This window comes from Anser cygnoides, chromosome 5 (genome assembly GCF_040182565.1).
Source record: "Anser cygnoides isolate HZ-2024a breed goose chromosome 5, Taihu_goose_T2T_genome, whole genome shotgun sequence".
NCBI classification, from domain to species: Eukaryota; Metazoa; Chordata; class Aves; order Anseriformes; family Anatidae; genus Anser; species Anser cygnoides.
In genome coordinates this window covers 41,318,045-41,343,932 of record NC_089877.1, presented here as the reverse complement: position 1 = coordinate 41,343,932, position 25,888 = coordinate 41,318,045, and the positions used below count along the sequence as shown (strand labels likewise).

The window sequence follows — 25,888 nt, the reverse complement described above, 5'->3', positions numbered from 1 at the left end:
GTTACATAGGGAGAAATTCCACAGTAGCCAGCCACCTCTTCATCACATGGGCTCAAAAAATAACATTATTCTCCTACAGATTTGTAGATCCTATACACATTCTTTCTAAAATGGAAATATAATAAAAGAAAGGAACATGAATTTTGAAAAACCATGAACTTTTTTTTACTAGCTATTTTATTTTTTTGTTCTATTTCTCCTGCTTTGTTATTGAAGAAGGAAACACAAGTCATTCCCCTCCAATTTTTCTTTAGTCTCTCCCTCCTTTGAATCCAGCATCTTTCCTCCTTTCTTTTGCACTGCAGAATGTTCACACACTCCAATTCTCAATTCTCATCTTGGCGTGTGTGAGGTCTATTCCACTGCACTGTCTCATTTTTATCTACTTTTTGATTCATCCAATTCCCATAAATACTCTCATTATTATGCAAATTTTCTCAATAATTCTTCTTGTTTAATTATATGAGTGCTCGGAGATTTTGTAACACCTGATGAACACTGACTAATCAGTTTTTCCATCACTTTACTGAAATTAATAAATAGGACTTGTTTTATGGGATGAAGAATTAACATAGGAAGTTTAAGAAGCTTACAAGATCATGTCAGAAGTGGCATTACTACACCTAAATCCTTTGCTTTGCTGACTTGACCAAATGACACCGAGCTATTGCGTCCTGTGGCCACGTGTTTTGCTGGCTTCTCAGCATAGCCAGTTCCATTACAACCAGATGGTCCGTGGCCAAGAGACAGCTTGTCAAACATCTGACAGATAGCTGATAACTGCTTTTGTTTAAAACCTTTCCCGCATCCCCATAGTGATAGTACTCAAAAATATACGTAGTAGAGTGGAGGCAGGCAGTGTTGACTGATACACCTAAGTTTTCAGCAACGTCAGCTACCAAAGATGTATGAAAAGAGAAATTTTAGAAATGGGTGTTCAGCCTGATCCTCCACCTAGTTCTAGAAATTCGAAATCCGATTCTCAGATATATGCAAAGCATATACAACTGCTGACAGAGGCATGTTTTTAGAAAGTGTAACCTTGTTTAATTGAACATAACCATTATTAGTTGACAAGAAAACAAGATTTGGTAAACAATCTGTCATTCTAATGAGGTGGTTTTCAAATAATCTTCAATGGATTTTGTTAAAATCCATATGCAAACAAGACTATTGTCTAAACCTTAAGTTGGCATTTACAACATAAAAGGACAGGAATACTCCTGGTCCATTTTTAAATATCATCACATTATTTCAGAAAATAGTATCATGGACCACTGCATGGAAGCCACGTTTTTTTAAATCTCTTTATTCAGATACTGTAATCATGGGACTGCAGGTTTTCATCACAGTACACAGTATCTGTTTGTCCTGCTAAATACTGTACTCTTAATTGAGCCATCAGTTGCTTAAGTGGCAGTTCTTCAGATTTTCTGTTGCATGTAATGTGTTCTCTCAAAATTTCTTTACTGTACAATAAAAGCTGCTTTAAGCTAGAGATTATGACAAACTAAAACAGCTAACTAGGTAGGTGACAGCACAGAACTCTGCAGATATGCCAGGGACAAGAAATAGTTTTTGAATAAATGACTTAAAGTCAGAAGTAGTTACTCTTTTCTCCAAGGAACCAATGAGCTGTTTCAGGAAACCTCAACACTAAAGATCACAAGTACCTGAAAGCAATATTAATATTAGCATTATAACAGCCTGCAAACAGGTGTCAAAATGAAGTAACATTATAAATCTTCATATTTCATTGTGAAATCAGTTTCTCACCAATGCTGAAATCTAGGTAATAGCAAATCTATAAAATTCATATTTCAGACATCTTTTCAAATTTGCTTATCTGCATTGCAAAGTGGAATAAAAATACTCAAAAAATCAAGAGCTTAACCAGCTTTGCAAAAGCTTAAATTGACTCACGTCATATGTCTGATACAGAAGACAATGATACCCCACAAAGAAACGCTTAAGAAAGTAAATAAGAGCTCTGCAAAACTAAAACAAAACCACACATTTCTGTTTTATATTGCTCAGTTTCAATAACACTGAGAAATGTCTGCATGATTTTGGTACGTGAATAAGACTTTTCAAATATTAAGTAGTGGTGGCATCTAAAAATTTGAACACTGTAACAGAAATTATTTTTAGCTTCACTGAATTGTTTTGCAGGGATTGATGTCACTCTTCTCAAGAGCATTCTATACCTTGATTATGCAGCTTTGAATTAACAGCCACATAAAAGCCTTCAGATAAGTCACAGAAAAGCAGGAATGCTTAAACCTAAAATCAGCTGCATTTGACATGTGCAATTACCAACACTACCCTCATCCAACTCAAAGCTTCCTGGCAATTCCATCCCTCATGTGTAGAGGATAGGACACCCTAAGCAGAGAACTTTTAAGAAAAACACAACGATAGAAGAATGTTATGACAAATTCTGAAAGCAAAGTGATGGAACTGCCTGCCAAAATAAACAAAATGGGTGAACGCATGACTACTGCTGAGAAGTGTCTGGATACCATAGAAGACAACACACATGACATAAAGAGAACATGTAACAAGATGCACAGCTGCTGGCTAGCCCTACAGTAGAAAGTAGGCTGATGATTTTAGTACAAGGGATTAACAAGGATTTTGCTGTTTCTTCTGGGAGGTTTGTACTGGATGCTTTCATTTTCACAGTGAGATTTTCAAGACTAGCTTTGCAGATTCAGTTAAAGTCTTAATATTTTGATTATGAATGGGACCTCAAACAATGAGGCTGAAAAAATCCTCGCAGACTGATAAAGAACACATTTCTCAAAGCTACAAAAGAAGTAAACTCACAGATAGGTGATGTTCATGTCTGTCCTGAACACAACGAACAAAGTTCTTTCAGACAAAAAGAGTGAAAGCTATTATTTCCTAACATCACTGGGAGCTATTAATACAATCTCTGTCTGAGGTATAAGATTACTCATCATGATTAGAACATGACCTGGAAGAAAATCCTAACTGTTGGTGACAACTCATCTAATGCAACTTCTGGGAGCAAAGTGGCCATAACGATTCCTCTGATACAGAGCTCTATGCCACAGCAGAAATTTTTTTATTTACTATACTTAGATTTATATGTTTATAACAGCTAATTCATTAGCTGGAACTAATGTTAAAACTCTCTCACAAAAGGCAGCATCAATTTTATGTTATCAATAACACAAAGAAGTATCAATAGTATTCAGAAGCATTACTGCTTCTGCATTCTACATTATCCTGTATCAGTACATTATACCAATACAATATTCTGTATCTAGCAACTTACTGGGAACACATATTTTGTATTTCTGATACCTCCAGAATTGCAAAAAGTTGCTCTATTTTTATGGTTTAATACTGTTCTTTATCCACATTTTTTTTTCCTTTTTGGTATAGCCAAGATGTTGATACTTTACACAATCTCAGTTTTTGTGAGGGCCTTTAAATAAGCATTTCTACATATTTGAATTGTGTCATTTACAAAAGTATTTTCAACATAAAAGTAAACTATAAACTGGAATGAGTTTGTTGTTTTTTTTTAAACTTTGTGTATACCCACAGCATACTCAATAATAAATACACCAAAAACACTACTGAAAGGAATGGCAATAAAATAACACCAGAAAGCATTAACAAGTTCCCTGACAACATTATCTTAAAATTACAAGCCCTCCACATGCAATGCATGCCCTTCATTTACAACAGAGGGTAACAGAAGCTAAATTTTTCTTCTTCTCAAGCAACTCAGCTTGAAAAATAATTAACAGTGAATAAACAGAACATCAAAAAGAGGGCAAATCCTAGATACTCACCATCTGAAGCACGAAACAGTAAAGCCATACAACAAACAAATCTAGGCATACTTGGTACATGAGACATAGATAAATTAAACAGTGCTACTGTGAAATCTTTCTTTCACAAAGAGAATATTCATGGATTTTCTTGCACCCCCCCCCCCCCCCTTTTTTTTTGGCGAGGGCCACTAAACACTGTAGACCAGAATACATAAATTGACTTCATCAAGTCTAAGGACTTCCAGAAACTGACTAATGGCTTCACAACCAAATAAAAGGTCACGATGTACAGATCAAAGGAAGAGGGGAAATTGCAGTTATGGTATTTTGGTTACCTGCTCATTTAAAAACAAATAAAAATCTAGAAAGAAATCAAAATTACAATAATGCTTATGAAGTCTTACACTTCTTTCACAACGTACCATTCTGCTGTAAATAAGTAATGACCTTAGCACTACTACAATCACTTTTCCTTACATCCTCTGTTACTGCCAGACATAAATTTCCTTACTCACCACCACTCTTTATAGCTTAACACACATCCTGAATAATGAGGATGACTGAGGAGGGTGTTCCAATGCTAGAATATAGGTGAATATTTCATTTTAGAGACTCTGGGATAAAAAATAAATGAAGTCAACAAAGAGTAGCTCTATTCATTTGCCTTAGCTCCACGTCCCACAAAATTCTCAGTCAACTACTGATGTTATGGTAGTGCCATGATCAGAACTGTATCCTTGGAAGATATCTTTATTGCCCATTTAAATCCAAACTTTATATTCTTCACGTCAATTTATTTGTGATCTAGTGATTTGTGATACTAGTTCAGAAACCTGGCTCTCGCTGAAGGAACAAAATTGATATATGTCTTGTGGACAGATCCAAAATCTTCACCAGAAAAGTCTGCATACAAAGTAATTAATAATTTTCAAAGTAAAAAGGCTGAATAAGAGCATATTGGAAAACTTCCTCCAAGAACATTGATACCTTTTACTTCTTTTTAGGTATTTTTAAAAAATCTAATTCTCCTTCTTGAAGTCACCTCTTGCACTTCTATCCTTAATTTTATTTAAGAGTCTATTGGAGCATTAATGTAACTAATGTTAAAATTATTTTCTTGAATAAGAAGGATTTGTTTTTCTTTTCTATACTTACAATGTACCCTTGAACTTTTGCCTAGAGTTCTCAATGATTCTCGAAGATCTTCACTGAAAAAATATAATCTGCATACTGCTTTGCACCGAGAGTGCAATCTAGAATTTCTCTCACGTCTCTATTTAATACCGTTTGGTTTGCACCAAGGAGTGCCCTCTCCACAGCACAAACTGGATTCCTTTTTTGATTAAAACAAACTTAAAGATGCACTCCAGGAATGCACCTGGTGCACTCTGAAACAAATGGGTATTTACTTAGTTCACAGATCTAGGCTACAGTCAGTCCAAACTAAAAACAAAATGAACCAACTCCTCATCCCACCAAAACCAAAACCAATCCAATTCAACCCATTAACACCTCCCAACACACACACACACACACAGAGAATTGTGTTCACGTGGATCTCAGATGCTGGGAACTAATTGTTTCCTACTCCATATCCGTTCTTACTTGTTCCTACTACTTGCTCACAGAAACATAACCAACAGCAAAGTTGCAATTCTAAGCATTTGGTAAATGGTAAGAGGGTAGTAGCAAGAAGGGAAATGCAGAGGTCAGACATATCATCCTTTCCAGACTTCACATTAAATATAAATATCAAGCACAAAATCTCTCCTGTCAGAGAGAGAATTTTTATGCAAACTCATCTGGGTACCCAAAATAACAGGTACTTTTGCAGAAATATTTCTCAGGAAGTTGCCTAACAAAACCAGCTTTTCAAACAGAAACATACAGATGGATATTTTTAATTTCTAAGAAAATCAGAGATGTTTTAACCAACAGGTAAGCAAACCAAAAGCGAACTTAAGACTCAGCACCTAATTTGAAACTGTAAGGCGTTAAGTCCCACGGAAAACTTCCTTTAAGTACCTCTAAACAGTTCTGGTACTTACAGAATTTATTGCATGCACAATCATTCGGTCTCCTCTTCAGAGGGAATACTGTTTGAATTCTGCTTGTATCACATTGAAAATTTCATCTGTGGGTTGTTGCTATTGAAACAGGCGATCAATAAGCATACAAAACATTTTCTGCTCTTTCATCCCAGAGTTTTGACATTAAATATTTAAATTAATTCTAGAAATTGGCTTGGAAGTCTAAGCTGTGTGAACCTAGAGCTTAGCACTGTGATAGAAGTGTCAAACAGCAATTAATCAAACAAGCTTGCATGGAAATTTACTGTCATTTTCAAAGGGGTGAGGAGTTTCTAGGTACTGAAGAGAAGATGAACGTTCTACTGGAAACTCATTAAAGTTTACAATTAAAGACACAAGACTTGATCATGCCCTCAAATATCATGCAGACATGTATTTTGTGAATTCTGCACAACACACTGTTTGCAGAGGAACAACAGGTGATTTAACAATGCAAACAATCATGTGTCTCAGGGCATCATTCAGCCAAAACCTTATGGCAGTAAAAAGAGGAAATGTAGTAGCAATTAAAATTTGCTTCATAAGTTCAAAAAGACAAACTGTAATCCCTCTCTTCAAGGAAACACTGCATTAACATTTACATATTTACTCATACTTAGCATTCGCAGACTAAATACAAAAGTTAGGTATAAGAGCTCCTTAGAGTAATTTCCTCCAGATCCTCCACACTCTCCCACTAATGCCCTACCATATGACCTGCACTTCCAGCTGTGAGCATCATTAACTCAGAAACTACACCACCTCATGCAACCAAAGCTTTGCTGAAGTCAGGCTGGAAGACACTTTTACTAATGAAATGCTGGCTCCAGTGAAGTCAAAGGGAGTTTCATTCGCTACTAACACCTGACTTTGAAGAAATTGCAAGCTCTACTACGTCAGAAGACCAACAAACATCACACACACAAATGTCTTCGACTATTCTCTATCTAATCTCCTATCATTCTCCCTGAACATCTCAGCTCTCACTAGCTTTCTTATTGCTTTGAGAACTGTGTGTTATATACAAGGATTAAACAACATAACAGAGAACCATGATGAAAACTTAAATAGGCATTATTCTTTCGGGGAACATTCTACGCAAATCAGAATTCCCAACGCAAGACTTCAAGAGGATTTTGTTTGGCCAGTTTCCTCTCTATTGGGCTTTCGTGGACTGAAATTCTTACTTCAGAAGAAAAAGAATACTCCATACGTCTTCTGAATGTAGCCAAATATTTAACTGAGCGTTCCCGTGGAAAATGCTCATGCTCCAGGTAGCACAAATATATCTGAGGTAAAGAGACAGTGCATACCTAATTGTCTCAGAAAGTAACTATTATCATTTTTCCAGCTTGGTTTATTTTTAGGACACTAAAGCTGCTAGGTAGGGAAGAATCTGCCCTTTTGTAAGACACAAAAGATTCTTGATATTCTTCAACATCATTCCCAATAGTTTTACATGATACTTCAGTGCTCCATGCCTCCCAGCTATAGAGGTCATTGGCTCCTTTGGAACGTTGTAAACTCTGTAGCCAATGAAACTTACTTAGATTATTCTAAGAAACAGCAAAGGAAAACATGGATTTGACCATTTCAGTGACCATTTCAGGACTTTCTGAAACATGGATCTAGTTAAACTTTGAAAGGATTATCTTTATTTAGGTACACCTAAATAAATGCACTCTAAAGCACTGTTCCAATGCAACACAACCAAATGGAAGACTAATAATACTAATCACAACAATTGCTCATATAACTTGGCTTTTTGTGATTTTCCTTTTCAGAATCCCTCTTATTTATCCTTACCTCCAAAGGAGAAAAGTCTGTTGAGGTTCACTGATGTGAATATCAATAAATTGTTAATCATTTCCTCAATTCCTGTTACTTTTCTTCCCCCTCTCCCCCCTGCTGTCATAGTGCAGCTTTTAATGTTGAATATCAAGTTATATATATTTTCAAAATCTATTCCATGATTTATTCTATATTCCTATTACTTTCTCTCATGACATGGACTAAAATTACGCACCAAAAGGGGCACATCACAGACAGCTCACCTGACCTCTCTCTGCTCAACCATCCTGCTGGCAAGTAATTTCCCCTCACCCACTCACTCACCTGCTACCTCTCATTGCAAATGAAAAGTACTGCAAATGAGGGCAACAGACACTTGCTGTTGCCTGCCCAAAGCACACCAGCCATAAGCGTGAACCAGGATAATGGTCCGTGGATCCTCAAATTACAATAAAAGGCTCCTTTACCTTCCTTTTCCTCCTGAAATTAGCCTGTAACCAAAAATCATCCCTACCCTACAACAGATGTCTGGTTCACAAACAACTGTGAATACAGCATTCTACCTTTTCTTTTCTTCTGTTTTCTAAATACGCAGGCAAAAGGGGAAAGGTAGTAAGGGAAGCATCAAAGGATACCAAAACAGAACGTAAAACTGAACTGCTAATTCAAATTACTAAAAATAATATCCCAAACTCTGGTTTGGGTTGCAAAGGAATTATTTCTGTAGTAAGTTAAGAGTCATGCAGCATTGTAACACCTAGGGATTCCCCGATTAAGGGTCCAAGATACGTAAGTCATTTTTTTCATTCATGTATGCTTCTGTTGTTTTTACACTTACTTGCATTAATTACTTCAATAAGACCTGTTTGCTCATGTGTGCTGAGAATGCCTTAATGCTCTGTGAATTGCAGATAACAGAATTGTACACCTTATTTTGTGCAGAAGTAGGGAAATTGTTTGAGCAGAACATTACAAAAAAGCAAAAAAAAATGGCTTGTAACTACAGACATTTATCAGTTATTAGTCATAAGTCGAAACTGATAATGATGGGCAGTCAAGCATAATGCTTCTCATCTTTGTTTTCAATGACGAAAAACTCCTGCTCATTGCCAAACAGTGCCTCAAAATGGAGAAAGGTACTTAAACTTGCTTCAGATGAGCAACTGGGTGCATGCCAATTTTTTACATGAACAGTCATAAGCATGTTCCTGCATAGCAGGATGTGATCAAACTATTCAAAGCTGTAAAACCAGGTCTGCTTGCCAGTTACGTTACTGCTTCAAGATCAGGGTATTACAGATGATACTTTGCCAGCCGTGAAACCTTGGTTTTGTTTGTTTGTTTTTGTTAAACTGAAAACTCTACACCTTTAATATTTAAAACTCTGTATAGAACTGACTTCGCAATTAAAAATTACCTACAGAAAGAAAATTAGGACTGAAAATATAACACACACACAATCCCCTGAACTATAAGCCATCTCATCTCTTATTTAGCTTCTTTAAAATCACTTCCTTCAAGTGGTACCAATTTAAAGGTCCCCTTCTCTAAACCGTAAGAAAAGTAATTGTAATGACTCACTCAAGTCCCAAGCTCCAGCTGCAAACCTTGTAATCATATTAACATGCCTGTCCATAAGGTGTGATATGGTTAATAAGTGGTTGCTAGTGTGAGCTATTGCACTGTATTGCCTCCTGCTGGAAACCACTTTCCTTGAAGTATTTTATAAAGATCACACAATGTGACTATGGCCATATATAAGCTTTACTAAATATCTGTCACTAATCAGATTACTCAAGCAAGAAAGACTTTTGAAGAAAGGCAGAACTGTAGTACATCCAACTGGACAGGTAAGTTTTTTCCTTGAATGGCTTTAAACAAATCCAAACAATAAAGACAAGAAACTTATGTTTTATTTCTCATGATGGTCAGTATCTTTCTCCATTTTCTTTTCAGAGATCCAGTCATAAAACAGACACAAACTTCCCAGTACAACACAGTATCTCTTCACTAACAAACGTATCTTAGCAAATACAACCAAACAGTTGAGTGTGTTTTTTTAAGGGGGTAGGTACAGGAGAAGATGGATGTCAATGTTTAGCCACGCTTTAGTTGTTTGTTTTTTATTCACTTGAAAATACATACTAAAAGTAGTATCAAATATTTGAGTTTATACCATTTTATTTGTTTTCACACACACAAAAAGTAGTTTGCATATTTGCTCAGCAATCTAGTGAATGATCTAAGATTACATACACATGTGCAGCTCAATACAGTGATAGCAGTGCCTCTATCTGCTTCCTAATAAGAAGCAACAGTCACATTTGAAGTCTCAAAAAAGATGCACAGTTACTGGGGTTTTAAGGCTCAGAAAGTGTTTTCATACACCTTCTAAGACATGAGCAGTGCTTTTTATTTTTTTGAAGAACAAAAAAATATATATTCAAGTGAAATTCAAACAGAAGAACTAGCTAACCATTGTATGCATGCAATGGCAGTTCAGTAAAATGCAGCTTCATAGTATGACTACCAGAAAAGACATTGCAAAACTACCAGTTTTTGCAAAACTACCAAAATATGAGTTGAGAGCAGCCTATATTTATTTGGTCATAAGAAATGCAGTTTATAGAATGCCCATTCTCTAGCAATGTAACATGTTCCTTACTTGAAAACAAAGCAATGTGTTTGAGTTGGACAGTTTTTCTGTTATTCTTTCTTACTGAGAAAAATCAGAAATCCTACAAGTAAAACTCCAACAGCTAGATGTTACTTATATTCATGGTGTTTAATTGTCAACTGCCAGTCTACTGTGAAAAAAAATGTTAAGAAGGATAATAGATCCAGTTTCATTAAACTTCTGTCCCATCATTTATTATCAGATTGGCAGTCCTCTCTCACATGGAACTGGTTATGGTGATCACTCAAAAGACATTGTTGTCTCCAGCAATGCACAACAGCAATCAGGAACAGCACAACACAGTCTTCATACAACATGTCATAAAGTATTTAGCTTCTTCCATTGCCCACTGACCTCTGAATTTTAGAAGTGCTTTCTTCCAGAAGGTAGGCACAGCATGCTAATAGTTTATTTCTGCTTCGCCTCAGTCTGTTCTCATCAGTCCCCCCTGTACCCGACCCCCCCCCCCCCCCCCAAATTTGATGTCGCCTCCACCGAAAAAGATTTTAACTTGCAGATGTTATGAATGCCTGAGGTGACCTCAGATCTAACTTCTAATAATTTGCATTTGCTATGCTAAGCATATACATCCCCTGAATTATATCTAGTCCCTTTGTGGTCTAATGTAGGAATCCCTCTCCTATTGTTCTTGCTGTTAGCACTGTAATAACTACTGGTATTGCAATGTTAACAAAAGACTACTAATAATTCAAGTACGGTACGAATTCCCAAGGAATCATCAAGTAAGAAACACAGGTTGATATGGTAGCTTCAATTCCAAGGACCTATTTTCCAGATTCAATAGTTACAGCTATAAAAGGATCACTGATGTGGAAACACAACACATGAGCAACAGACTTTTATTAATAATAATTAGAAAAATATTATAATTGCAATAAATAATAAATTATAGTAGTAAAGCTAAATATCAAATACTTAAATTTGAGTTGGGGGAGTGGTATTATTTCATTCATTTATTTTTTCAGCTGCACTACCTGTTTAACATTACCTGTGCTTTTCACTGTTAGACCTAAAGATGGCTTTGCTAGCTGTGGTACCTGACTCACTATTTTATAAAATAATTATCTTTAATAATTTCCAAGCTGATTACTTAGAAAAAAAGACTCCTATAAACATCTGTGGATTACTCCTTGAACAGGCAGCATAAAAATCAGCTCAATTAAAATGTATATTATAACGCCATACAAGGACATTCTTCTGACATCCTTCATGAAATATTTATGGTGCAAGTATGCCTGAAAGTCCACTTCAACAAATAAGCAAAACATGACAGAACAAAAATAAAACTATCAGAAGGAAGATCCTTCTCTTCTGCTGAAAGCTTTTCTCTAATGAGCTGCCCACTTTTCAAATGCCCTGTGCATAGAAGAAATCCAATCATAACTAAAAAACAAAGAGCAAAAACTTTTGGCAGGATGGTTGGATGTGCCCCAGTAGCTATGCTGCTCATCATTACTATAAAAGCAAACGAAAGCACAATGAAAAAGTAGAGTTCCAACATTAACATCCTTTGCAGTGCATATTGGATATAGACACAAAATATTTTAAGCACCAAGCAGATGAGGTTTTTGAGGTTACAGTAGGATAGAATGCAAAAACAATGATGACTGAAAAAAAAAAGTGAAAATTACAGGGCGCGTAGAAGGGAATCTTTTACCAGGAGACTTCACAAATTAAATTCAATCAACATTATCAGTACCAGTCAAGACCACAAGCCTGATCTAAAATATAATAGAAATTATTTAGATGTAGGCCAACTTAGGTTACTCATATTCAGTGAATATCTAAATTTTCAATATTGAAATAAGAACTAGATTTTTTTTATTTTTTTTTTTGGCTAGGATAGATGCATAAGGACTTCCAAAATACTGTGTTTTCCCAGGAGGTATAACCTCCTACTTAGTCTGCTTCTCCTACAAACTATTCCTATTGAGCTAAATATAGTTTAAAAATCCAGGAAAGAAAAAACCTACCATAACAACTCTACCATGAGACAGGAAAAACAAGTAGACTCCAAGGTGAAGATAATGAAGACAATATTTTTCTGTGAAAGTAGGGAAGTGCAGGGAATGGCTGATCTGGGCAGAAAAAGGACATCATATTCTCTTAAGATATGTAGCAGAAGTGTAAGACATGGAGAGTCACAGACGGCATGCTGATTTTCAGCTTCTGAATGTAAAGAAACAAAGGGAGGAATTGCTTGCTTTGTTACATGTGGCACTTTTATCTTCCTTTAAGGTATATTTCTGCCACTTATAACCCTTTACAAATCCTTGAGTCCCAGTCACCCAGTGCTTTATACCACTACAGCATACTGCAAAACAAAGCCCTTAATAGCTTTATGGATTGGACAATAATATTGAAAACTTTTTTTTTTTTTTTTTTAAGGGTCAGCTAGTGATCAGGTGCAAACAATACACAACCTTTCCTCTGAAATGGATTGACATCATTTCAATGGGCACTACTACCTTGAAGAAACAGTTGCTCGTTAATCATCCATTTACCTCAAGGGCAATTTTTGAGATTTTCAGCAAAGGGAAGTTAGCAATAATTTTATTCCCCAAAAAAGTTAAAAAATAAAAAAAGAAGGAAATTTGGTATTGAGTGTTTACACACTTGTAGAGACTTACCTGAGACAAAGCAGCATCCCGTTGTTCTATTACTGCAGTCATTTCCTCAGCTATTATTTTCTTTTTACGTTCTTTGGTCCTGTGTATTCGATTCAGAATTATAGCTCCGTTCTTCAGTATATCTATCCCTGTGTCTGCATTGTTTATTCTGTTCAATAATTCCTGTAATGTCTACCAACAGCATTATATGTTAGTCAGACATGAAGTTTTAATATATTTTATTTAATATAGGGTTTTAATTAATAGGCACATGTGAATTGTAAATTGACTGAGTGAAGTTATTGAATTTTCATATTGCAGCAAAGATGTACATTATTAGTGTGTCAATTCTTCTTTTTCCCACATCTTAGTTCTTGAAACCCACTCAATTGAACTTAAGCCTCTAAGATATAAGACTGACATCAAGAAATCTCCTCAGAGAATGGCTTACCATGTCATTTTCTTCAGGGTTAATATTTTCTAGCCTAGAAAAAAGGGACACAGAAAGCCTGATCAGTAGCATTTCCTTAGTGCAGCAAAATGAGTTCGCTTTTTAAATCTTTAGAACCTCAAGTAATTTCATTCTACTAGTCTTTAGAGTCAACCATGACACTGAACATATTAAAGTGCCACCTGCTCGACTCCATCTTTCAATAATGCTCCATATCTTCAGCACTGACTTCAGACTGTTAAGTTATTAATGTTTACTGCTATATATGACTACAAGGATCAATTGTTCATATGTGCTTAGATGAAGAAAGTTCCCCAGTGATAGAAATGACTGATGCTCTTATTTTATTTATTTCTGGACTTACAACTTTTACCTGATGTCGTATTTTTGTTGTTTTTACTGCACCCCAAATGAAACAGGACAGGACTTTTGCAAAGATTGTGTTTTTCTCATTTTTAAGTAATTCTTTTTCCACCTCTCTCTTCCAAAAGGAGCAAAAAAAACTAGTTGAAATTTCCTTAAAAATGTTTTGTTTTTACATCTTGCATAAAATAGTAAGTTAAGCCAATTCTCTGCAAGACCCTTATTTAAGTACAGAACAACCTGCTCCTGCACATTCTCCCCTTTTTATTTAACATAACATATATTGACCTGTCAAATATAAAGATGATACAAGGAATTTAGTTATACACATTTGAACATTGACTGTGCAAAAGCAGTGAGTGAAAGCACGATGACCTAATAAATGAGATGCTATGCATTTTACTTTACTTAAGCTTAGTTATATGCACAGCATATCATTTACAACATTTATGTGTATTTTATAATGGACGAGACCTCATTTCTGGAAAAACAAGTATATTACAATTACATTACCACTCCATTGCTACTTACTTAGTGGTGACTTTTATTAAAAATAGGTTTGTTACTAGTGTTCACTATTTAAAAAGACAGATATGAGCCACTAAACATCTGCTAAACAGCAACGCACACTTCTTCAGTAGTGCTGTGACAGGTGCTGCTATAAGGCCAAGATTTTAGCTAGCAAACATCACAGAGCACTTGACAGCACACCATCACCTTTTACCTTAGAGCATTAGTTTTAGTAGATAACAGTAAACAAAGTAAATCGACCATACAGAAATTAATTATTTAAATCAAAAAGAAACAATTCAGAATGTACTACTGTTGTACAATAGCTGATATATTATAAGGAGTTTACAAACAATTACTCCAACACATACAGTCAGCAACCAAACAAAACAAACAAAAAAACACGAAAAGCTAACTTTGCAGCATTACAGTTGTATTTGTAAAGTAATGTAAAGCATAAAATAACAAAGATGTAAGTCTAAATCCTCAGAACTGGCTCCTTGAGTTGTCCCCTTGTAGAGTTCCTACTTTAGGTTTTCACATTGCTCCAAGTTCCACTTCATGAGGGACTTAAAAATGGATCTTCAGCTAGTTTGTATTCACAATGAAAGGAACAGTGTTTGCCAAAGTAAATTGGCAGGACTGATCTGGCATCTCCAGAGGACTTCTACCCTGCTAAAAGTATGGGTCAACAAATCACCCAGCCGACCATCAGGCTGGGTAAGCAGGACACCTTAAACAGGAAATGGGGGTGGGAAAAAGAACATGAACTTCTACCATAAGTGTAGCTTTTCAGCATACTGCTGTCACAAGGGATCTGTCCTCCTAAGGTGACAGTATTTTTTAAATAGCAGCAACCAAAGCTGAGTATTTGCCTTGGTGCCTCTCATGATTTGCCCTTAGACCTCTCACAACTTTAAACAGCAGTAACCAAGGGTTCCTTCCCCCCCATTTCTGCACACATTACACTAACATATCCCCTAGAGCTAACAAAACGGAAAGAATTTCAGTTGCTACAGTTAAATAATGACAATAGAATTGCTCTAGCAGCTAATTTAAAGAAAGCATTAAAGCGTTTGATAAAGGTTGGCAGTCTGTTCAGTATTGCCCTCTTGTAGAAATCTCTGATTGGAACAAGTCCAAAGCAGATGGAGGGAGTGACTTGTGATCTAAAACTCGATGCTTGTGGCACAAGTAGTCTACAAACTTTGCAAAAAAAAAATACTCTATGTGCTCCACCTCTATGACAGAAAGCTTGACATTTTGAACAACCAGCATCAGGAAGAATATATGAAGGGTAGTAGTTGGAAAAGATCCAAGATTCTAGAAGAAATCCCAAAATTAAACAAAATAAACCAAGTCCCTCATGGCTCATCCCATCATCACTGCTCCTTCCAAAGGATTAGTGGAGAGTCAAGGTGAACTTGCTCCCCCCAATTTCCATTCAGCCACAGTATTAAACTATTTAGAATAAGGAGGCTAAGAAAAGTAATTTCCTTGTGGGGTTGGCTCTGATTCTGAGAAGGCAGTGTGTAAAAATGAGGCTTAGTTAAGATAAATAGTGAGATAACCTTTACTGATAAATTAGGGGTGAGGTTTTGGAATCACTCTATTCTTGTGAATACTGCAGAGGGCAGCTGAGCCCTAAGCACCTCAATTTGATTCTTCTTAGCACAATCCTGGCTTGCTCCTCCCATTGCAACATGCCAGACATCCATGCAGGAGTAGAAAAGTATGTCTTGTCACCTCAGGTGAAGTGTTACCACAGTTAGTAAAGACGCTTAATGTTCTGAAAAGCCTGAGTGCTAGGGCCAGGCTAGTGGTCCAGCAGGAATCTTGGCTCCACTCAGCAATTTCCTGCTTGCAAGGTGTACAGCTGCATTAATTAGCATCCTCTAAGCTTAGCACATGTAAACCAGAAGAAAAGCAGCTGAGCTTGGTGGAGGCAATTCTGTCTTCTTGATTCTGTAATCCCCAAAGATTTCAAAAATAACAAAGAACTTTGTTCAAAGAAAAAGAATGCAAAACCCCCAAACTAGTAATCACAAGCAATGTTTCTCTGTATTATAGCAACACTCTTTTTGGAAGAAACACAGTGTTATCAAGAAGGTCCTGTCACAGAGATGACTGATATGGAAGAAGGAAGAGCTATGGTCAGCTTGACAGTGGTCAGGTTGTAGAAATGGCTGCAGCCACCATGGACTGAGGTAGTACTGAATAAATTAGTGGAACAGAGCAAGGCAACTTTAAGTATCTTACACTGTCTGATATGGTTGAAGACATCCCTATCAAATCAGTTTGGCTTAATCAGTAGCAAGGTCAGAAAAGAGGCAAATATTAAGACAGCTGATGCAGGGAACATGACTTCTATTGGACATAAAGAATGACTTTCTATCCCCTTCAGGTAATTACATATTAAGCAATTAATGCCCAATAATTCGTTACCATTAAGTGCTTGCAGCACAGATGATTAACATACTTTAATCTGGGAACAAATACAGCACTTGGGATCTCTGCTTTGTGGCTTCTGTCAATTAAGATTTTTCTTCTCTAAAAGCTACACTAAAAAGCTACTAATAAAAATAAAAGCATGTAATATTTTTCAGCAACATCTTTGTGCCCTAAGGGATTCAGAAGCCTATTTGGGATCTCCCTAAGGAATTTGGTTATTTTCAGGATGCTCTCAGTGACAGGTCACAAGGTACCCAGGATGTGAAAGACTTGGGTTATGGTTGTTCCCAATGAGCTGCCAGTGCCGCAGTCAGTCCCAGGAAAGCAGAATGGGAGATCCTGCAAAATACTGAAACTCTAGTCCTATCATATGCAAGCAACTTGGCAAGCACAATTCTTCTGAATTAGATTGGTTTTGTCCCCATTTTGTTGCCTCCATCAGTCCTCCTATCTTGTTTGCCCTTCTCTCTTATATTTCTTTTGCTTTCACATTTTCAACTAGCTGAAAAACACAATTAAAATAATAGCAATCTTACTGGATTCATAGAAGAAATGACAAAGGACTGAAGTGGAAGTAAAAGATGAGTTACAAAGGCCATAAAGAAGAAATAATAATAATTAAAAAAAAAAAAAAGACAAGGAAGCTGAGGAGAAAAAGCAGCTGAGCAACAGAGGAAAGACAAGACATGAGTATAATGCAAAAAAGGAGAGTAAAAATTTGAAATGGAGAACCACCAAAATAGATTCCACAGGGGAAGCAGAAAAACGGCAAGAAAGCATGCAATTTAAAGGATCAGACATCAGTAACAATTTCTGAAGGCCTGATTCCCCTCCACCTTGACCTCTAACCCTCTTCAATTTTAAGGCTGTACGCCATTTTAGCCTACACAGACAAATATTCAAAGGGTACATGTGGATAAGGTCATGTACATTAAGTTCCACGAACTTATTCATATATTCCATGAGAAGTGGTACTAACTTGTTTGTAGCTACTCATTTTCCTATTTATTTTTTTTTAATTTCTCGACAGAAAAATAGGGGAAATTTCTCAGCCACTCTAGACTGTGGGAGGTATTGGATGGTAGCGAAGATGATCACAACTTGGATGAAGAAGGATTACACAGAAAATCAAACTATAGCTTCAAAGATACGTATATCCCAAAGAGAGAAAAGAAACTGTTCTTGATCTTCTCCTGACTTGTGCATTTTCTTTAACAAGAGATTGCCTATTTCTGTTGAGTTAACATGGTATTATGTAAATTTCTAGAAAGTATTAGTTATACCTTTCTTCCCTTACAAACTGCTCCTACACTAAAGATATGGAGGAAAACATATTTTTACTACATCACCCACATAATTAGTAGAAATTTTGCTGAAAGAAACATCTACTGGGCTTAAAGGCTTGATTGATTTCCTATACATTGCAACTTCTGACTGACATTTTGGTACTCCATGTCAAAAGATCCTTGTAAAATGTCACATTCCTCTTATTTATCTCTGAATAAATCAATACCAAAGCTTTTGATTATATTTTTAATTTTTGTAATCAAAATTGTTCACCTTGCGCTCAGTCTCCAGTGAAAAATATGGTCTCAAAAGATGGCTAAAAAATTAACCAATAGCACAGTAAGACTAGCACTAGCCTGGTATTTCATCATAGACAAGTTTGTACTAAGATTTTCAACATAACCTCTGTCAAGCAGTTTATGACCATCACAGACTAACACAACAATCTTTTTGCACAGGGCAGTAAATGCAAACTTACTCTTTCAGAGATTCTTCTAACCGCTGGACTCGTAAAAATGCTTCATCTCTCTCTTCATTGGCTAATCTAAGCCTTGCCATGACGGCCTCGTCACGTTCTCGTTGAGCAGAATAAACTTCTTCTACGAGAGCTGCAAAAGTAACCAGTGTGTTTAACAAACAACCTTGACAGGGAAAGACACTATTATGCACACTTACATGGGCCTTTGCCAGCATCTCCTAAAATCAACATTTTTCCACTGACCTCAGATTACTCTGCATAAGGTCTATATTACTCTTCAGACACAACACTAAATAGCTATAGACTGCTAAAATGAATACTTTAAAGAATAAAATAAAGCTATGGGTTTTCAAATTGACCTCTTTATAATCAAACAGGGTAAGGAAGTGATTTGCTTTGCTTCATGGAATACTTGCTTCACAGAAAAATACATTTTAAATCTCTGAATCATAAGAGACACTAGTAGGTTTCTTCTACATTACACAGAGTTAAGTAATGACCCACTGAAAATACTTCTGTCATCACACCACTTCCTATCAGGGTGGCACACTGATATAAACACTAAAAATTTTAATATTTTCACAGTATGTCTATCTCTGGTATCACAAAAATGGCACAGCTGGCATGTCTCCTTCCCTGCCAAGCCTTTGCTTTATTGTGTAATATACTGTTATATTATCAGTTACGGCATACATGGACCTTGGAGCATTAGGTGCCAATAAACTAAGATTTACTGTCTATCCTTGGGAGCAAACTAACACCTTCAAGTCATTCCTCATCCTGAGCTTATGCTTTCTTCCTGCCTCTCCCCTGTCAATATGTCTAACACCATTTCTGGCACACTGCCAAAATCCTTACCTCGACCCTGCCTCCACTAAAATCTTTATTCATACTTTCATCATTTCCCTCTGCAATACTGCAAATCTCCTCACAGTCATCATAAAACCCTGCAGTCTGAATGTCTAGGGACTTTCAGGATGCCATAGAAAGGCTGCTGTCACTTCAAGACAGAGGACTATATCCTCACTGATTGTCATGGGCACTTCCAACAAACTAAACTATGAGAAAGGTCTGCAGGTCACAGAGTTCTCAACGCACATCTTCTAGTACGCCAAGCTGGTGTTCAGCCACAGTCTCCTAACACCATACTACACTCTTTCAAATTTTGGCAATTTTTACTCCCCTTCTCAAGTCTCTTCTGTATTAAGCCACTGCTGCTGGACCTCCTTACTCCCTTAAGAACTCCTCACTGAACCACTGCTAATGTCATTGAGATCTCAAAGAAAAGTTTCCTCTTCACGTCAGCCTAGAGCTTTTATCCCCTCCATCCTTACCTCAACTGACATCAACTTTGTTGCCATTATAGTTTTTTCTCCTGTCACTTCACGATTCTACATTATTGTATAAAAACTTCACGTCATATAATATAAAACACTTTCTACTTCTTCACAAAATGGAACAGCAGATTTTGGTAGCAGCTGTATCATTGGCACAGCTTTACCAGATACACTTTATCTGTACCAAGGGAAAAAAAACAACAACCAACGAACAACTGAAATACAAGAAGCTCATAACCAGGGAAGTAAGACAGGTGAGAAGATGATCAGAAAAAGAATGTGGAAAGATGAATTAGGAAGATGCTCAAGGTAGGAAAGCAATCCTCTCGTCCTCAGGCTGGGGAGAAGTGTGTTACTGAGAGGTAAAGAAATGTTTTTTGAAGCTCTAGCAAAAGAACAAAACATTGCACAATAACAACAGATGGGACAAAAGAATATAAAGAAAGGCTAAATGTTACTTCTGGGGGTGCAGTCCCCTGTCTCACAAAACTCTGTAGAGGAGCTGCAAACCTAGTGATCAGGCCAGAGGTTTAACAAGTTGCATCCTTACTCCTCCAGCCCCTGCCCTCGCCAAAAGAAATCAGCATCAAAAGCCCATATCTTGAAATGTCCACACAATTTACAAAATACTGACCTAATTCTATTTGAGTATTTTCTTATTCCACAAGAAAAATATCACTTTTCTTTAAGATCTATTTGCCCCATTTGCAACAAGAAAGCTTTGCTTGATGTGGAAGGGAAAAACTAAAGCATGAGTAAAGCAGGTGCAAAACTGCCTACGCACAGCTTGGTAGTCAGCAATAAGTACACAGCACTTGCAGAAGAGGAGTCCAACATCTGGAAAGGTAGGTGACTTGGCAAGAACAAACTGTATGGGGTGGGCAACGCATTTCAGCTCATCAGACTTCCACTCAGGCTGCTGAGGTCTGTGATGGCAGAGAAACTTGTACCTCTGCACTGAGTGCCCGCGTAAACTACACTGCAACCACTAGGTCCCGGCTGGATCTGGAATACACAAGCAGTTTTTTTATGTGTGGTAATTATTACCTATCTGTACTTTACAGTACTCTTTTACTATATTTTTTTTCCCAGTAAATTATGTCAGTTTATCTAGTATGATGCCAGAGACACTGCACAGAGAACCCCTTCCATAAAGCTGCAAGTGAAAACATTATAAAATTTTCATCATTAAAACAATTGCTGCAATGAGTAGAAAGCTGTCTAAAATAACTGTAGATTTGGTACTTATTACTGTTCTGGAGTTAATTAATTTCCAGATTAACTAACTTCTATCTGGTCTCTTTAAGCGTACTCCTTCCATCAGATCTTATTTCTTCCCCATCTCAGCATGGAAAATTGCCATTTACTGAATGTTAAAATGGATTTTGAGCACGTGAGTACACTCAGAATGACTGTGTTTTGGTTTATTTAATTCCCTCTCTGAGGAATAATAACCAGTGGCAATAATGACTATATAGGCTTTAAAAAAAAAAAAAAAGAAATTATTGCTTATTTGTCTTGAAACTAAAGAAATGTATATATAGCAGTATGAAAACATTCAGAGAAAGAGATTTTGCAGGTGACGTAAACATCCCGCTTTTCTGAGATCTCACCATTCCTGATAGCAGCCAAGAGGCTGATTGCCTTGAACAGTGAACCCCACCTAAAAGGTTCATTACAAAATACTGTCTTTTAGCTAGTGGCTGTGGAGAACTGACTTAACTTTCCAATTCAAAAAAAAAAAAAGAAAAGGAAAGAAAAAGATACTTAGGACAGTGGCATTTTAATATCGTGTAGCAATACTGACACTGACAACAAGAAATGACAAAAAATAGAGTTAAAAATAATGAAGCCCTCATCTAACTCATTTCAACAGGCTACAGAACCTCATATTCCTTTACCAGCCACAGCTTCTGCTGAATTTAGAATTTAGGTTAGACATTTTTGTTATCCAATGCCTATACATTTCTTATGGTATTTAATATTTTTACAAATTTATTTTTTAAAGTATTATAATAGCTACACACTTTCAGGTATTCAGAAGTATGATGTTGTTAACAATATGTTCAACGTTCAGACTGAGCTAATGGATGAGTCACAGGTAAAAGTCCAGTTCAATTCCTGAAAGCTGCTTAGCAGACAGACCTCCATGCAGACTGCTATGCTTTCAGTTACAACTTAAAGACTACCTAAAAATGAATAGAAATAGTATTAGAATATTAGCCCTAGGTTAAGGAATTATGTGGATTATTTCTTGGAGAATTGGGCAAAGAGCTTGGAGCATGGGACAAGGAACACTTCTGTGCATCTCCAAACAAGGATTCAGCATTATCTTAGCCTTTGTGACCCTGAGGAAACTGACTGTGCAATGCCACACTTTATTCATGTTCAGAAGACATCTAAATCATAAGATTCACAAGATTCTTCAAATAAGCCACTGAAACACATACACCTCTGGGTTTCAATACAGCAGCAAAAGAAAACATTTGATGTCAAATTTAGGAAAGTATGTGAAGTGTAAGGTGTCCATAAAAACATAAAAATCCTCCATATTAAAAACTGTAAAAAAATATCCAGATTATTATCCCAATGCTTCTTAAAAATGCCAGGCAAAAAATACTTGAGAGTAACGAGTCAGGTTCCTAAGTCCCATTCGAGACATGTCATATCCAGCAAACCACCAGCCCCATATTGGAATGCTCACTTGATGTCTGATCCAATGAAAAAGTAATCCAGCTACTTAGTCACCAACTGCTCTGGTCGACACCATGAGGTTTTTCTTGGAGACCTTCCAATGGTGCACCAACCAACCCTATCCTGTTTATCTTGAGGCCTGACCAACAAGAAACACAAATTCTTATAGTACTCATGTTTCAAGCAAGAAAATGACATACAAAATGAACTATGAATGGTCAAGTATTAAGCTAAAATGAATTGCGTTATTTACTAATTCATATACATACAATATTCAAGAATCAACATATTCAATTTCCAGAGTGAAAAATTAAGAAAAAAGGATTCTTTCCAATATATATAAATAATATAATAATGTAATATATACAAATGTGACAGTACTATTTAGTTGCATAAACTTTATTTGCTTTGGAATAATTTAATAACATCTTTCTCCTTGTAACTAAAACCTCTGCATACTCTACAAGAGCTCTTTATTTTAAAAGAATCATTATGCTAAACTCATCAATTCTAAAACATTTTTAGTTTTTAGTAAGGAAAACAATTGTAAACAGAGAGCTTTTGTAAGGTAGATAGCTATTACAAAGTTCACTTAGAAAATCAATATAGCATTTTAGCTGGAATTTGCTCATTAAACACCCACAGCTCTAATGCAAATTATGATGGAATGAATAAAGCAAATACATATGCTTCTTTCTTTTTATTAAATGTAAAATCTACTGTTAATTGCATCTGGTATGTCATATAAACTTTTCTCCTTAACTATTAAATGGAAGCTTTTACAAAAGTCATTAGAGATTCTCTTTCTTTGACTTGTATAAATTTCAATATTTGTTCAGTAAAGGTTCACAGCAGTTAAATTACATTAACAAATATTATTAGCTACTATGTAAGCCAACTAAGTAAAATACTTATATTGCAGGTAAAACAAATCAATGGGTGTTTACAATAATATTTGGATACGTCCATTTTTAAACAAGCTTATCAAATATCATGTAATTCTTAGTCAAATGAGAGAGACTCAAAGTAGAGTTTTTCTTCCCAAATACTCAAATTTGTTTAGTAAGCTAATTGTTTTCTAATATGGGCAAAAGTAAATATGAAGAAGATGAACCATACCAAGTATGAGTTTACTGAGTCAAAGCAGTGTACATATTTTCTTAGTTGAACCTGATTCTTTTGGCAAACTTGTCTTCTACTCTTTTTAAACTACCTTTAAAATACAGCAGTAGTGAGAAGGCGTGTTGGAAACCATTCTAGTTTAAACAGTGGTTCACAATGTTCCAAACAATAAAACTTTGGGAGAAGGGAGGGAAGCACAGTTCCTAGGAAAAGAACGTGCCGATTTCCTAGAGGTCATCTGTGTAAATGATAATAAAATTAAAATTAAAAATAGAAAAGGAGAGGCAAGAAAGAAGAACTTGTTAGGATTTACAACATCTACATCACCAGAAATCACTTAAGAGTACTCACTAAAACATTTATAAAAAAGAATACAGGGAAGACCTTATAAGTAAAAGATGACAGCATTACCCACACCACTATCTTAGAAGATATGGTAAATATTACAATACTATAATAATTGCTTTTTTGGATAATTCAGTCTTACGGACGAAGTAATGATATTTTGGACTTTGTGAGGTGTTTGACATTACCTGATGCAATGCAATGATTATTTTTGCTTTGACTACATGAAAACAAAGTGATCCAAGAAATACTACAAATAAAACTTTGATAATTGCTTTTGTAATTAACACTAGTTACAGTGATCATCTACTTCCAAGAAGAAATGGTTAAGCATGTTTTTCTATTAATAACAATGTATTATTGCAGAATGTCAAAGTTCTGTAGTTTAAGATTTAGTATTCAAGGACAATGGTTCCCGAAAAATAAGTGACTTGGGATTTTCTTTAGCATTGATTCTGGCACAATCAAAGTAATTTTAATAGTTACTCTCACCGTGACAGCAACAAGAAATACAAATGAGATGATATGTTTTTTAACAAAACAAAACAAAAAAAGGCACAGGGCATCTTCAATATTCAAGAATTGCCTGAAATAGTCATAACTAATTACTCCAAACTTTTTTTTCTGTCATTCAACTTCTGTGTCATACAGGCATACAGATCTAACATGGGAGAGAAGGTTGAATACATGAGAAAATGAAGCAAAGAATATTTTGTTTTCTACCTTTTGGAGATCCATGTTATTCTAAAGGAAAAGCACAAACATGAAACAACTTGCTTGGCCAAGTAATACTTAGAATTCAAGATTCCTGTAATGAGCTTCTTGTTTATCCTGTTGCGTTGCTTCTGTGAAAAAACTGTCAGCTGAAATTTATCCTGCAGAGAGGTTTAACTAAAGCTTTTTAGGGATTTTTGTTGTGTTTTCTCTGGATTTCTGAAGAGCAGATAGATGATGTAAGGAATCAGGGAAGTATAAGGGGAAAAGAGGTACTATGAATACCTGCCTTTTCCTTTTCAATCAACCCTCCTATTCCTACATTACTGGGTCTCCGTCTGTCACAAGAGGACCTGGAAGCTATCCTTGCCATTTCCAGAAGGGTCAATATTATTATATTTTATTTAACCATATAGATATACACTTGATCACTTTACACAATAACAAACATGAATGCATTTGTAATTCAGTCATTTGAGAAATCAAAATTCTCTAAGACTTTTTTCCTACTAGATTTAATGACTCTATGCTCACAATTCTTAAATAAGTAGTCAACCATAACCAAATAAACTGAAAAACAGATTTAGTGCATTGCTATGAAAGCCTTTAAAATGTGTCACTAATTGGTCTCTGCGCATACATGTTGCAAAATGCAGATAATCCCTAGAAATGTTCAAAGCCTAAGGCCCTTATGCAGTTCTCATTCAGGTTAATGGCAAACTACCATGAGCTCCAGGGCTTACTGTTGACTTAAAAATAGTGCTGAAATGTTCTATTATGAAACAGACAACTTAAGTTGCTAGCTGTTTTCTTTGAAAACTACCATTCATTTACTTTCAGTTATGACCTATAACTGAAAAATAAAAGCAAAATAGTGATAAGAAGATCACAGGAAAACTGCTTAAGAGTTTTCACTGGTCTATATCAGGAATTATAGACTACAAGTCATTTACACCTAAATGTGACTTTATAGATAAAGCAATCTGAACAAACACTGATAGAACACACTGACTTCTTTATTGCTTTGTGTTTGTTGTATGTATTTAGTGCACAGCATTCATCTGCTCCTACATTTCCAATGGTATAAACAAAGTGTTCTTAATAAAAGGCTAAAGTTGCTTAGTGGCAGCTCTGTATAGGGTGTTCTTTGTGTACTC

The 25,888-nt window shown here is 35.9% G+C and overlaps 1 protein-coding gene across 4 annotated transcripts in view; it reads right to left on the bottom strand.

Moving 5' to 3' along the window:
• The window catches only part of MIPOL1 (mirror-image polydactyly 1), a 189,190-nt gene that overhangs the window by 108,307 nt on the left and 54,995 nt on the right, over positions 1-25,888 (bottom strand). For all 4 annotated transcript variants that reach the window (XM_048059868.2, XM_048059869.2, XM_066998058.1 and 1 more), the window contains 3 exons: positions 18,520-18,649; positions 13,431-13,464; positions 13,001-13,171 (listed from right to left, as the gene is read on the bottom strand). In XM_048059868.2, the coding sequence (XP_047915825.1) occupies positions 13,001-13,171; positions 13,431-13,464; positions 18,520-18,649 (335 nt within the window). The remainder of the gene's footprint in view (positions 1-13,000; positions 13,172-13,430; positions 13,465-18,519; positions 18,650-25,888) is intronic.